This window comes from Petaurus breviceps, unplaced genomic scaffold, assembly GCF_028583685.1.
Source record: "Petaurus breviceps papuanus isolate PSGF00001 unplaced genomic scaffold, PetGlider_PUasm1.0 187, whole genome shotgun sequence".
NCBI lineage: Eukaryota > Metazoa > Chordata > Mammalia > Diprotodontia > Petauridae > Petaurus > Petaurus breviceps.
Window position 1 is genome coordinate 15,978,473 of NW_027185799.1, and position 14,778 is coordinate 15,993,250.

Here is a 14,778-nt window from a genome sequence, read left to right on the forward strand (position 1 = left end):
TCCCTCATCCTCCTCTGGATGTGCCCAGAATTGGACATAATATCCCACATCTGACCTGACCAGGTTGGAGACTGATTACTTTCCTCAATCTGGATAATATGCTTATCTTCATAAAGCCTAAGATACCATTAACCTTTCTTGACTTCCACCTCATTTTTCTATTTTATATTGAGGTGACAGGCCACTAAAAACTCACTTTTTTTACTTTAGCTGATTTTTAACCATGTCTCCTCCCATTATAGACTCTCAAAGTTGATTTTTTTAACTGTTGTGATAGACTTGACTTTATTGAAGATGGGGGTGTCGAGTGGGAAGGTCTGGATCTGTGATTAGTTTCAGAGATGGAAGTTATTTTTGCAGCAATTTATAGTCAAACCCATATCTGAAAAAAAAATTCCAGGGGCGGCCAGGTAGCACAGCGAGTAAGAGCACCGGCTCCAGTGTTGAGAACACCTGGAGATCGAATCCCGGGCTCAGACACTTAGCACCCACCCAGAAACACCTGGCCGTGTAACCTTGAGCAAGTTACTTAACCCCAATTGCTTAGGGGCGGCCAGGTGGCTCAGCAAGTAAGAGCACTGGCTCCAGTGTCAGGATGACCTGGATCAAATCCGGGCTCAGATACTCAGCACCACACCCAGAAATAATAACTGGCCGTGTAACCTTGAGCAAGTTACTTAACCCCAATTGCTTTAAAAAAAAATTCCCCAGAAAACATACTTGCTAGCCTCTGTCATGAAAACTCTGAAAATGTATAGTACAGAGGAACCAATTTTATCCAGTTGCAGCCTACTCCATGGTTAGATATCTCTAATTGTTAGGAGGGGCAGCTAGGTGGTGAAGTGAATAGAGCACTGGGCTTGGAATCAGAAAAACTCATGTTCATGAGTTCAAATCCTGCCTCAGACACTTATTAGCTATGTGACCCTGGGCAAGTCACTTAACTCTGTTTTCATCAGTTTCTCATCTGTAAAATGAGATGGCAAATCCTTCCAGTATCTTTGTCAAGAAAACCTCAAATGGGGTCACAAAGAGTCGGACATGACTGAAACAAGTGAACAACAACAATATTGTTAGAAAGGTTTCCCCCTGATCATTGTAGGAGATTCCTTCCCTGTTCCAAATCAGAAACTCATCAGTAATTTCTTGGTTTAGCGAGTTATCTGGGTCATTGGTTAAGTGACTTGTTTATGTTCATATAACAAGGACTTGAAACCAGGTGTTCCTGACTCTAAGGCTAACCCCAAGGTACCCAACCTTCCTGAGCCTCAGTTTCTTCATCTGTAACATGAGATACTTAAAATAGATGACTGCTAAGGTTCCTTTGATCTATGATTCTCTGATCCTTTATCCCTTATCTGTCTGATGTTTTATACTTTATCTGGTCCTTCATCCAGTATGCCCTGCATTTTCTCCATATTATTATATTCAGTCTTATACTCCAGTCTGCTTAGATTTTGGATTTTTTTGGATTCCAATCCTGCCATCCAGTATATTAGCTCTGCCTCCTAGATTTGTGTGATCTGCATGGGGGAAACATACTCTTTATGGCTTTATGTGATAAAAATGATGAACAAAGCAGAGCCAAGGACAGAGCTCTGTGACTCTCTACCAGAGAGCTCCCTCCAGTTTAGCATTGATCAGTTAACTCAACATTCTTTGGATCCAGTTTTTTGGATCCTTTTTTAACTGCATTTGAAAATAAATATCTTTCCATTTTGTCCCCAAAGATACTATTAAAGGCTTTGTAAAATGTTTTGTTGAAATCCAGACAGGCTCTGCCCATGGTGTTCTGTGGTTCATTTGGTCATTTGGTAAGCATTTATTTAGCACCAAGTGTTTTATTCAGAGCACTGTGCTGCCAGTCTAGTAAGTCTGTTGAGAGAAGAGGAAAATGAGGATAGTGTACTTAGACTTCTTAATAATGCCATGCTTTGGGCAGCCAGGTGGCTCAGCGAGTAAGAGCACCGGCTCCAGTGTTGAGAAGACCTGGAGATCGAATCCTGGGCTCAGACACTTAGCACCCACCCAGAAACACCTGGCTGTATAACCTTGAGCAAGTTACTTAACCCCAATTGCTTAGGGGCGGCCAGGTGGCTCAGCGAGTAAGGGCACCGGCCCCAGTGTCGGGATGACCTGGATCAAATCCGGGCTCAGATACTCAGCACCACACCCAGAAATAATTACTGGCTGTGTAACCTTGAGCAAGTTACTTAACCCCAATTGCTTAAAAAAAAAATAATGCCATGCTAATTTATAGGAATCACCTCTTTCCTTTCTCAATATTCACCAACCATCATATTTAATAATTTGTTCTAGAATTTTACCAGGACTCAATGATTGTCTTTCCCTTTTTAAAAACTGGGTCATAGAACCTTGAAATTTCTCTCACTTGACCCATTCCTAAAAGATCACTGACTTGTTCAGCAGTTTCATCTGCAATATTTTTTCAGTATCCTGATATATAGTTCCAGGGGACCAGGTTACTTGAATCTGTCAAGGGTGCCTCTTTTATCATCTTTCACTTAACATGGGACAATTCCTTGTTAACTCTTTTTATTCTATCCTTCTTAAGTTGGATATTCTTATCTTTGGTGGAGAAATTAGAAACGAAATAGAAATCAAACAGGGCTAACTTTTCTTTGTTACCTATTATAACTGTCCTAATCATTACAAGTGGAAATGCTATCTCTTCTTTTTTCTTCCTCTGTCCATAATATAGATAAAAAAGTACCCCACCTCATTTTTGTCTTTAGAATTTGTCATAAGCTTCAGCACCAATGGAGATATTGGCCTGCCTAATATTATCTTACAGGTTCTAACTTCTCTTCATTCATTGTTAACTGCCCTTGCTTTCATCTCTTATACTTGTCCTTTTTAAACCTCAGTTTTTTTCAATGATTTCCTCTGTGTCTAGACATTTCCCATTCCCCTTTTCTTCTTCATGAATGAATTGGGACTTGAGCAGTATAATTTTGTTTTTGAGACTTCCCATTCTTAATAAGCTGACTTTTCTTTTAGAGTCCCAGGTCATGGTGACCTACATATGCTACCCCTGAATTCTTTGAAATATATTCTCCTAAAGCCTATAGTATATGTCAAGCTATGCCTGGCCATGCATTTCCAAAGTTTCTAACTCTTTGGTTCAACAAATAATTTCTCTCTTTTCAGTCATAATTGAGTCCATAGAAGTAATCATTTCTGAAAGATCAAACTATTGGCAAAGCATGTCAAGAATTTGTCAAGTTGTTCTCTTTTTAACAGAGAAAATGCAGGTGTGAAAATGTTCCCACATCTCCTTAAACCCAAATTCCTAAATTCATGCCATTTTTGTAATCTGCATCAGCAATTTTTTAACCAATTCTTCTGTCAAATCTGGTGGTCTGTAGTTCACCTCTGCCACAATTTGGTCTCTGTTTTCTTTCATTTGATCCTCAACCAAATGCTTTCCATCAAACAACCAACCAACCAATCAATCAAAAAACATGCATTAAACATTTATTAAGTACTACACACTATGCTAGGTTAAGTGTTAAGAATACAACAGATTAAACAAACAAGCAAGACAAAAAAAACAAACAAACAAGAAAAGGAAGACAAAAAAAAATTAGGCCCTGCCTTCAAGAATATTACATTCTAATGAGGGAGACAACATGGAAATAATTATTACATTTAAGATATACACAGTGCTGATGGGAGGTAATCTCAGAGAGGAAGGTACAGTCAGTTGGCTGGGGACAGGGGCAGAGGAATTGTCATGGAAGGAACCTTATATATAGTGGGGTTTGAGCTGGGATTTGAAGAAAGCCAGGAAAAAATAAGAAGTGAAATGAGAATGGTGAGCATTCCAGGCATAAGAGACAAGCCAGTGCAAAGTTACAGAGAAAGGAGATACAATATTGTATATGAGGAACTAGACTAGACAGAGGGAGGGGAATAAAGTAAGAAGATTAGAAAGGTAGGAAGGAGATTATGAAGAGCTTTAAATGAAAAAGAGGACTTTACATTTGATTCTAGAGGGAACAGGGAACTACTGGAGTTTACTGAGTAGTGGGTCAACATAGTTAGCCCCATGCTTAGAAAAATCATTTTGGCAGCTGAGTAGAGGGTGGATTAGAATATGCAGAGATTGAGGCAGGATACCAATCAGAGGGCTATAGCAGTAGTCAAATGACAGGTTATAAGGGCCTGAACCATGTTGGTGGCTATGGAAGTTGAGAGAAGACATATATGAAAAATGGTAAGGTAAAAACGACAAGTTATGGCAAGAGATTAGACATGTGAAGTGAATGAGGCTGAGGATTTGAAGATGATACCAATATTGTGAGCCAGTATGACTGAGAGGGCATTATGACTTCTGACAGTGATAGAGAAGTTGGGAAGAAAGAAAGGTTTTGGGAAAAAAAAGGTACAGAGTTATTTTGGATGTTTTGAGTTTGAAATGCCTACAGCATATCTAGTTCAAGATTTCTAAAGGGCAATTGATGTGAAACTAGAGATGTGAAGATGAAATTGGGACTCTGGAGAGAGTTTAGAATGAGATGTATACAGTGGATCTGGGATTCATCTGTATGAAGACAATAATTGAACTAATAGGAGTTGATGAGATTACCAAACAAAAGAGTATAGAGAAAAAAAAGAGAGGAGGGGCCATCACAAAGCCTTGGGAGACACTTCTAGTAAAGCTTCTCCATAAATTATCACCTCCTTGATGTAAAATGCTACCCTAACCCTTCTCTTTCTCTAGAGCAATCCTTTCACTTATAATAATCTTGTCACAAACCATCCCAGAAAGTCTCTGTTCTACTTATGAGGCCTGTTTATATTCATCTCTTTCTCATTTTGTTTATTACCCACACTCTGCTCATTGGTGTGTTTAAATATGGATCCATTAGTATGGTTTCTGCTCCTGTTCCCCATCATAGCCTTCCATAGTCTTGCCTGAGTTATTCCACTAGAAGGATACAATATGTAAAAAGTTAAGAATATGTTCATGATAATTTGAGGAGGTGTCAGGAAAGGCTTTTTGAAGGACCTAGAATATCAGCTGAGCATTGAAGGAGACTAGGGCCTGCCTCTCAGAGTTGGAGGTGAAGACAGATTCATTCCAGGCATCAGGAATGGAATATTCCAAGAAAGAAGAGAGAAGTGGAAAATGCAATAACACGCATTTAGGCAAAAGGCAAACAGAGCAATTTGGCTGGAATTAATTTATACACAGCTAGTGAAAAGGCATTTGTCACTTATTTAAATCAGATTGTGGCACAGGAAATATAAGAATGGCATGTCATTTTCAAAAAGTAGAAGAGAGACAACTTTTTCTTTATCTCTCTCTTTACCCATTAATTCCATAGACATATATTAGACATATTTTCAAGGGGTCAGAATCTGGTCAAGCAAAATTTGTAATAATGAAAAAGCTATTCAATAAAAGTAAGAAGTTATACTTTTATTAACTTTGAGTCAATCATCATGCATGCATATTGTAGCAGCACCTTCCAGAAATGAGGCATGCACACATTGGCCATGTTGTATCTCATGCAAAGGTATTTAGAGACAACATTTTTGGTGTTCTTGTATACCTCCCTTCTTAAAAATGTTCTTTGTTGTGCTGACTTTATAATGAGCAGCTACAGTATTTTTAGTTAAGTCAACCCCTTAGCTCTCTTCCTACTTTATCACCTTCCTTCTTCCTGCTGAAATATTTCAGCAAAGGGAAACATAACAAAAAAACAAAATACATGTATATTCGGAGATAATAAACATTTGTTGATTGGAATTGAACTATATATTACTCAGGAGACTCATTTGGGTATTAACATAAGATTTGGAGGTAGTCTCGTTGTATTCTATTACTTGGTGCTAAGTAACACAAACTGCTTGTTGTATAGAGAGGCAACAAGTCCTGTATCAGAAACTTTCAACCATTCACATTCAATCTTATTCCTAATTGTAGTAATCAAGATGCTGAAACTTAGCCATTCTCACTTCTTATTGAAATATGGCTGTCCTGCTGCATACTATTTATATGCCTTCATGTAAAGGAAACTAAATATAAATGATTGATACTTATATTTGTCCCTTGAAATATATTTACATATATATATACACACTCACACATATGTGTATGTATATGTATATATATACACATAAGATTTGAGGCAAAAAGGATTTTGCACTTGAATGATCTGGATAATTTCTTCAATTTTCCTTTTCTCTTTATGCTGCCTTTAAGTAAAATTCAGTATTTGCAACAGAGAAACCCCCAAACCCTAACATGGCCCTGTGCCTTATAATTCTGAAGTCAACTTACAAATTGGTAATAAGAGACTTGTAAAGCTCATATATGGGGTCTGCATAGTGTTAATGTAGGGGATTTATTCTTCCCCAAGGGTCCATAAACAGTATTGACAAATATATTGCATACTGCATTTCTGACATGGTCATAATGTAGGATAGGAGGTTTGAAAGGTTTAAATAAACATCTAAATTAAATTTGCTAGTCATACTGCAGCAAGAGCCCTGTAAGTCTCTAATAGCAATTTATTTTTATTGAACATTTTCCAAAGAATAAAAAATATATGTCTTTTACAAAGCACAGGATAAAGAACCTACTATAAAAAACAACAACTATGTATTTATATTCTTTTTATATTCATGTAGTTGTCTCGTTTTAAGAATGTTACACCTACTTCCAGTTCCTAAAATATACTATGTTTCTTCAAGAAGATGATCTGCAAACCATACGTGTGATTTTCCTATCAGTCATTTAAACTGGGAATATTAAGTTGTTTTATTTGTTTTTTCCCCCTGCTGGAAGTGTCAGATTTGGGCAAAATTCTAGTTTTTGTAGTACTTTGTTCCTCTCTCTGAAAATATTGACTATTAATGTCAGGTTTTGTATTTTCCTTATCAGTGTCTTTGTAATATATTTGTTAGTATTATTCAAATTGGAATGGCATGAAGCAAAAACAAACAAACAAAAACACCTTTGAACGTATACAGAATAGAAAGATAAAGAAATGTGTTGAAACAATTAAGCCTCTTAGTGGCTTTGGTATTGGATATTTTTGTTCTTTTGAATTACAGTTCTTATCAAATCAATTTGAGTAGATTTTTTTTTCTTTAAAAGGGTTTGACTACTTTTGCATGCATGCTCTAAATATCTCTCAATACTTGTTTTGAAGTTTAAAAAAATTTTGGTTTTATAGGTGATAGCATAATACTGTATTCATTGAAACACATAAAGTTACTTTTTATTGTAGAAGTATAAGCTGAGTACAGAAAAATATATTTTTGAAATGTAGAGCAGCTTGAGTTGAAATCAAATCTAAAACTGCATGAAAAATGTAGATGATTTTTTTCCTTTTTAGACTTTTAATTCAGAAATGTCCTCATAGGAAACTGTCAGTAAGCTAGGTTTTTTAAGGACATTTTTTTTCTTTCAGATCTATGATTTTAATAACAATAATAATAATAGCTGGTATTTATATAATACATACCATGTGCCAAGCACTGTACTGTCCTGTATTATTATCTCATTTTATCCTTACAACAACCCTGAGAGATTAGGTGCTATTATTATCCCCATTTTAGAGATGAGGAAACTGAGGCAAACAGAGGTTTAATCTTCATGCCCATGGTCAAACAGCTATTAAATATTTGAGGTTGAACTCGGGTCTTTCTGATTCCAGACCCAACTATCTGGCTGTATCTACTGTGCTATCCAGCTGCTAATTTTATTGGTTAAGGGAACTTTCAGTTTCAGATTAGTGACTGTTGAGCAGTTTACTGTGTAAGAGAGTTGCTTGGAGTTTAAGAAGTTAAATGACTTTCCCAGGCTCACAAAGACAGGATGTATAAGAGAGTGGATTTGAACTTATTCTTAATTATTTTAAAGCCAAGTCTTATCCACTATTGCCATGCTACCTCTACCATACACAGGTACTATCAAAGCAATACACACACACACACACACACACACACACACATACACAAACACACATATATTTATATATGTGTGTGTATTACTATATATGTATATTTATTAATGTATATATATACATACACACACATATCTTCTAATATCTTTTCCCAAATGTTAGAACATACTTTTATTTGTACATGGAACTTTAAGAATGAATGACAGAAAATGTTTGTACTACTTGTAAAGGTTAAAAATAGAAAGGACAGGGAGGATTTAGAGTGGATGGAAATTTAAACACTATCTGGTCTAATCTCATTATTTTATAGCTCAGGAAACTAAAGTCCAAAGATGGGAAGGGACTTTCCCGATATCTTATAGGCAGTAAAGCAGCTAAACTGGGATCCTGACTCCCCCCTGCCCCAAACCAGTACCCTTTCCACTACAGCATATTTACAATGTTTCTATCCATCTTGCCCCATACATATACCCATAATTTTAAAAAGTTGATGTCAAATAACATTGTAAAGTTAATAATAGAATGAAGAATAATTCAGTTTGCTTTTAAAGGGAAAACATTGGGTATGCCATGACTCAATTACCAAATTATTTTGTGCTTTGTTGGTTATCAATTATGTAACATTTGCACTGAATAAAAATAGGACCTTCAGAGTCACCTCTTAAAATAACCAGTTTCCAAACAATCATGCCATATCATTATCTTCCCCTTTTTTTAGTCACTTGGATATTACCTTAATTTCTCCTCAATACATTGATTCAAAGAGCATCATGGCAGAGCACAGTATCCTAGACTACGATCTGCCTGGTCAGTGGATATGAATGGGCAGATGTTGAAACTTATTTTCCTGGTTAACATGAGAAAGCAAGTTTCAGTACCTTAACTAATTAAGCTCTGATTATATCTGTGATGAAGCCATGGAGGAGGACAGAAAAGGCAGAAAGAAAAATCATTAAAATGTTTACAGCAATCATAAGCGGAGAGAACCTCATATGCTATATAATGTTCCTCTCTTACAAATGTGTCTATTCTGTAAAGATAAAAATTTTGGTTCTCTTTGGTGATGTGATTGTAGTGGAAAAAAAAAGTTAGAGTTAAAATCTAAGTGTGGGCATCATTCCTTTCCTTAGTCACAGTAATAATGTTTGGTTAAGCTTTGGGGAAAGCTTTATTTTATTTTTCAAATAATTAAAGAGAAATATTTTACCTCATCTAGGTGTTCTTCATATCCATTTAATTCTGTAGAGGTTGAGTTTATGGCCATGTTAACATTTGGTTATGTAAGGTTAAAAAATATACTGAACAACAGAACTGATGTTTTGACACATTGATAGAAGTTGTGTACTACTTTTTTTTTCTTTTTGCTCTATGTAGTATTTCACATGTCTAAGTATGGATCAAACAATTTTAGAAAGAATATCCTCAATTAGATTAGATTTCAATGATCTCTTATCTGCCACAGTTGGGTTTTTGCCTTCTATTTTGTCTTGCTTTCCATGAAAGAAGCAGACCACACATTATATGCCTAAAATGCTAATATTACAATTTATCATAATCCATTTAACATATTGTCTTAGTCTATAAGTGTGAAATTATAATGGCAAGAGCTCAAGTGGCATTCACAAGGTCACCAACCTTATTTCTCTTAACTCTTGATGGTCAAATGTATACTAATACAATTAGCTCATGGAATTTACATGTCAAATGTTACAGATTTTAAAATCATTTTTCTTTCTTTTCTTTTCTCCCTCTTCAACAGTCCTGGTACCTGGGCTAGTTTGGTCCCTTTTCAAGTATCAAACAGGACACCAATCCTGCCAACAAATGTCCAAAATTATGGTCTGAACATAATTGGAGAACCTTTCCTTCAAGCAGAAACAAGCAACTGAGGGAAAACCAAAAGAACAACAACAAAAACCACACAACAAAAATTTTAAAACAGAAAAAAAAAAGCAAAGAAATGAAAAAAGGAAGACGGGACAAAAAAAGAAACTGAAGAAAGAAGAAAAAAAAATATAGACCAGCAATTGCAGCACTTACAATCACTAATTCCCTTAAGGTTGAAACTGTAATGACATAAAAAGGGTCGATGATATTTCACTGATGGGTAGAGCGCAGCCCCTGCTAAATAGCCTTTGTTATATGAAGTCCGCTGGGAAATAGATGTTCTGTCTCGATGACAATATATTTTAACTGACTTTCTAGATGCCTTAATATTTGCATGATAAGCTAGTTTTCTTGGTTTAGTATTCTTGTTGTTTACGCATGGAATCACTATTCCTGGTTATCTCACAAAACAAAGGCTAGGAGGCGGCCTTAAAGCTGCCAGATGACAAGGGCCTTGAGCCAGCCATTTTGTAAACACTCTGATTTCTAAAAGTTAAAAAATAAATACAAGCTCTGTAGCCTTTAGTTATCAGTACAGATTTATTCAACTTTGGCCCTTAACCCAGCCTTTTCCAGTGTGTAACCCAGTTTGAAATCTTTAAAAAAAAAAAAAAAGGAAAAATATCGGTCTGAACACAAAGGCTCTATGGAAGAAATGCCTCTATGTAGGTAAAGTGTTATCTCTGCATGCAACAGTAAAAATTAATATAATATTTTCCCCACAAAAGAAACACTTAACAGAGGCAAGTGCAATTTAAAAATTTATATCTAAAGGGGAATCATCATTATAAGTCCTTCAGCCCTTGGACTCTAAATTGAGGGGATTAAAAAGAATTTAAAATAATTTTGAACAAATTTATTTTCCCCTCAGTTTTTGAGGGCATTCAAAGGCATTAAATCAAGACAAATCATGTGCTTGAGGAAAAAAAAAGAGAAATTAATAGAAACACAGCACTTATGTTGGTTTAGCTGCTGCCTCCATGGAGGTAGGATTTATTTATTTAAAATTACTGGTTGCATCAAGAACCCATAGGGTGTACAAAAGGTTCTCTACAATCTGCATCATAGAGACAAAGAGGCAGGCAAATCCATGTCACAAGGGCAAAGCTTACAGTTTACAAACTGGGAATGAGCGAAAGAGGGGTGGGATATAAAAATGCACTCTTGAGAAAACAGAAGTCATCAGGGTGCTGGAAACTTGCATGGTGCTTTCAGAAATTAGCCTTGTTCAACAAATTTCTCGTATTGACAGGACTGTAGTGTGCATGGGCAGACACATTTTGCCTCTATGTCTCTTAAAATTTTAATTAACAAAAATACTCTTTCCAGTAATCCTAATTTGCACGAAGATATAATGTCCACATTACGTGCCTTGCCTTGAAATCTAAAAAAGTGACATCACTACACTTGTTTTGCTGCATTTATTATAATTTTAAATCTTTACCATTTTTATGACAAAATATTTTGTACTCCAGATGAAAAAAAAAGTGTGACATCATGGATTTTTTAGACAGTTATACCTTTATCTCACATTTATAAAGCATATCATGGCTGTGTATAGTTGCCGCTTAAAAATTGTAATCGACCAGCAATATTTTCAGTATTTTGGTGTTTTTTCTATTAACCTTTCATGTTTTTCATCTTCCAATTAATATTTGGGAGGGGGGGGTTTCAAATTTTTACGAATTATGCAATACCAAGTTTTGCCTATGTAGGTAGTGCTTTTAGCTGTATTGGTTATTATAGGTAAGTACACAGATTTAAAAAAGAAAAAAAGAAAAAAAAAGAATGATGTATGCTTTTTTTTGTTTGTTTGTTTTAATTGACCAAAGTGGGTACTGCTATTTTTGCAGTGTGATGAGGTCCTTTTGTGTACTGAGAGATGGACAGGGGATTTTTTTTTATACATACATACATATATATGTATATGTGTGTGTATATATACATATATATACATATACATATATATATATTCTGGGGTGGGTGGGAGGATTTTTAACACTTTACAGTGTAGCTGTGAAGCAGTGTACCCTTAGACAAGCATGGGCTGCAAAGCGACTGTTCTGCCTACTGTGAGAAACTTTAAAAATAGGTTCCCTCTCGTTAACTTCCCACCTGGGGTGCAAGCTGAACTCATTTCTGGATTTAAACACACATGCACGCACACACTCACGCATGCACACACTCATGCATGCACATACTTATGCATGCACACACTCACGCATGCACACACACACAAATAAAAAGTAATTAATTCTGTTGGAGGCAGACTCGGCTTGAGGAAATTATCTTACTTTGTTTATTTTTTTCTTGAGAGGTCAAGACCCACAGTGAGAGTGAGGCCATCTCATACTTGGCAAAGATATATCTTTTTAAAAATCCACTTTATTGGGTGTTTCTCACTAATGGTTCTACCTAGGAACACACTTTCTTTTACACAACGTATAGCCTCCATTGGAGGAACTAGTGCCCTTTCTTCACCCCTCCCTCCCCCCAGAATCCTAGCTTGTCCAACTCATCATTTTATGATGATGGAGTATGTGATTTACCCACGTCTTAATATTATAAACTGATGGCAGTGACTGTTTTTTTTTTTTTACATCAAAAAGGTCAGAGAGTTGCTATTCTTGAATGTATTTGGACTGATAGATATCAGTGAGTGTTCATCTCAAGGGAGGAAGAAAAAAATTATTCATCTATAGATTCTATTTGTATACATCCTTTCTGACTAGGAACAAGTACAGAAGGGGAAGGAGGGTGTAGAAATAATTTTCCTGTGGACAAATTCAGCCCTCTAGAAGACAATGGAATTTTTTAAAGGAATAGTACTTCACATTTCTATTTGATCCTTAATATTTGGGGGGAAGGAAGGGCACCAAAATTTTATATTGTTTATATTTTCTTTTCTCCAAGAGTCCATAGAGTCAATTTATTAATGGAAAGAATAGCTGTTAGAATTAGTGAAACATGGTAGATTGTCTTGAGGACCCCGTAGGCCATGGTCTAATAAAATAAACTGTCTATTGTTCTCCCAGTACATCATTTAATAATGAATACTTATGAACAATGATTACATGCTGGACAATTGTATTTGATTAGCCCATTCAGTATGATGTCCCTGAATGCTGAATAGCACAGCAGGATAAGACCAGTTGAAGTTCAGAAGTAAGTGCAATAATTTCTGTGATCCTCACCCTGGTAGACTACAGATAATCTTAACTGAGCTTTTCACATATCTTTGACCTATTGTGTGAACAAATCAACCTCACAAGACACACAGTATTTTTTTTTTGAGGGCAGACTCACTCTCTTGATGTGAATGAATGAATGAGCATTCCTAGCTGAATAAGTTAGTTACACTGTGGGTTTTACTGCCTGCCTCTTTAATATAAAGGCCTATTTTGAGTTTTTTTAATCAACTTTTTTTTAAGATCAAGATATTTAAAATATACATACATACATACATACATATATATATACATATATATATATATAAATATATATAGAGAAAGAAAAGACTCAGATCCAGTCTTTGGCCTCCTCCTTCACCAGGAACTATGTTCTGACAGAAGGACCCCACTTCTGTAGCTCTGGAACAGCCCATTCCTAGCCAGAAGTGCAGAGCTTCTGGATGGTGTGGGTCGCCCTAGGGTTCCAGAAGTGGGGTACTGTCTCAAGCCACCCCGTTCTATGTGCACTGTTTCACCTTTATTCTGTTGCTTTGCAGCCCTGGCCCCTTGGCAGTGCCACTGAAGTGTGTTTCCCCTGGAGTGACATGAACGTTTGAGGCTTGACTAAAGAAAAAAAAAAAAAACTAAAAGGCAGTGAAGGAGACTGTACATAAAGACATGGCAAAAATATTAATTATAGCAATATAGTTGTGGGGTAATGTTTGGGTGGGCAGCTCCATTTTAAAAAATATATATGTGAATGAATCTGTGAAGCTGCAAGTATGGAGAAGAGCGAAAGGTCTTCTTAACGAACCGCCTACCTTGTAGACAGTAATTTGTACACTGTATAGTTTTGTTAAGATTTTTTTTTAATTAAAGTTCCCTTGTTTGTAAAGCTAACTTTTTAACAATTATAATGGAACTATATGTTGTTTCCATTTTTAAAGTAAACAAGAATATTCCTTGTTTAGAAACTGGACTTGAGTTAAAACTCTCCAGTTTCTTAAGTTATGTATTAAAAAAAAAATCTGTCCATGTTAGGAGTTATTTCGCAGATTCCTGTGCTTAAAAAGCATAGGTTACTAATCCTTTTAAAAAAATTGTAAATGGAGAAAAGTTATATTTTATGAAGGTTATTTTGTTGTATTTAGTATTGGAAAAGTCGGTTTTCTGAGCATTTCAGACTGTTGGAAGCACCACTGTCTTTTTATGAGTATATATGGCCTTTAGCGAGAGTTTTTGTGATTGTTACGTGATGGTATTTAAAGTTAGGTTCACAGAGCATTCAGGATAGGCAGAGAAGTAAAGCAGGACTTGGGTCTCACACAACTGTGTCCTCAGGGAGCAGAATCTTGGCTTGTGACTTGTAGCTTCATCAGGACTTAATGAAAGAGATTGCACAGGGACATCTCAGCAGTGCGACACCAGGACGTGTTCATTACCTACTTTGGAAAACCCTATGTACTGTGTGGAACCATGAAGGCTGCAGAAAGTTATCCCAGACTCAGTGTACAGTATTCAGTTTTAATGAAACAACTCTATAATGTTGCTGGCAGTTAGGCCCCAAGCATGACATCCAATATAGTTTACATGTTCCTGTCAAGGTCTTTTGTTAACATTAACCAGCTGCATGCTTCCTGGACTTTTTTTTATTGGGTTTCTATAGAAAACTTTTTTTCCTTTATAACGTGCAGGCTAATCATGTTCAACAGGAAATAAAAAAAAACCCAAAAGTGAATGTTCTACTCCATGCTGAAGGGGCTGAAAACTGCTTCCTT

General features: G+C 36.0%; 1 protein-coding gene across 12 annotated transcripts in view; it reads left to right on the forward strand.

The window, feature by feature from the left end:
- Positions 1 to 14,778, forward strand: part of NFIB (nuclear factor I B) — a 284,256-nt gene that overhangs the window by 267,909 nt on the left and 1,569 nt on the right. For all 12 annotated transcript variants that reach the window (XM_069090701.1, XM_069090703.1, XM_069090712.1 and 9 more), the window contains one exon: positions 9,703 to 14,778. This exon is cut by the window's right edge and continues 1,569 nt beyond it. In XM_069090701.1, coding sequence (XP_068946802.1) covers positions 9,703 to 9,832 — 130 coding nt within the window. In that variant the 3' untranslated portion in view covers positions 9,833 to 14,778. The remainder of the gene's footprint in view (positions 1 to 9,702) is intronic.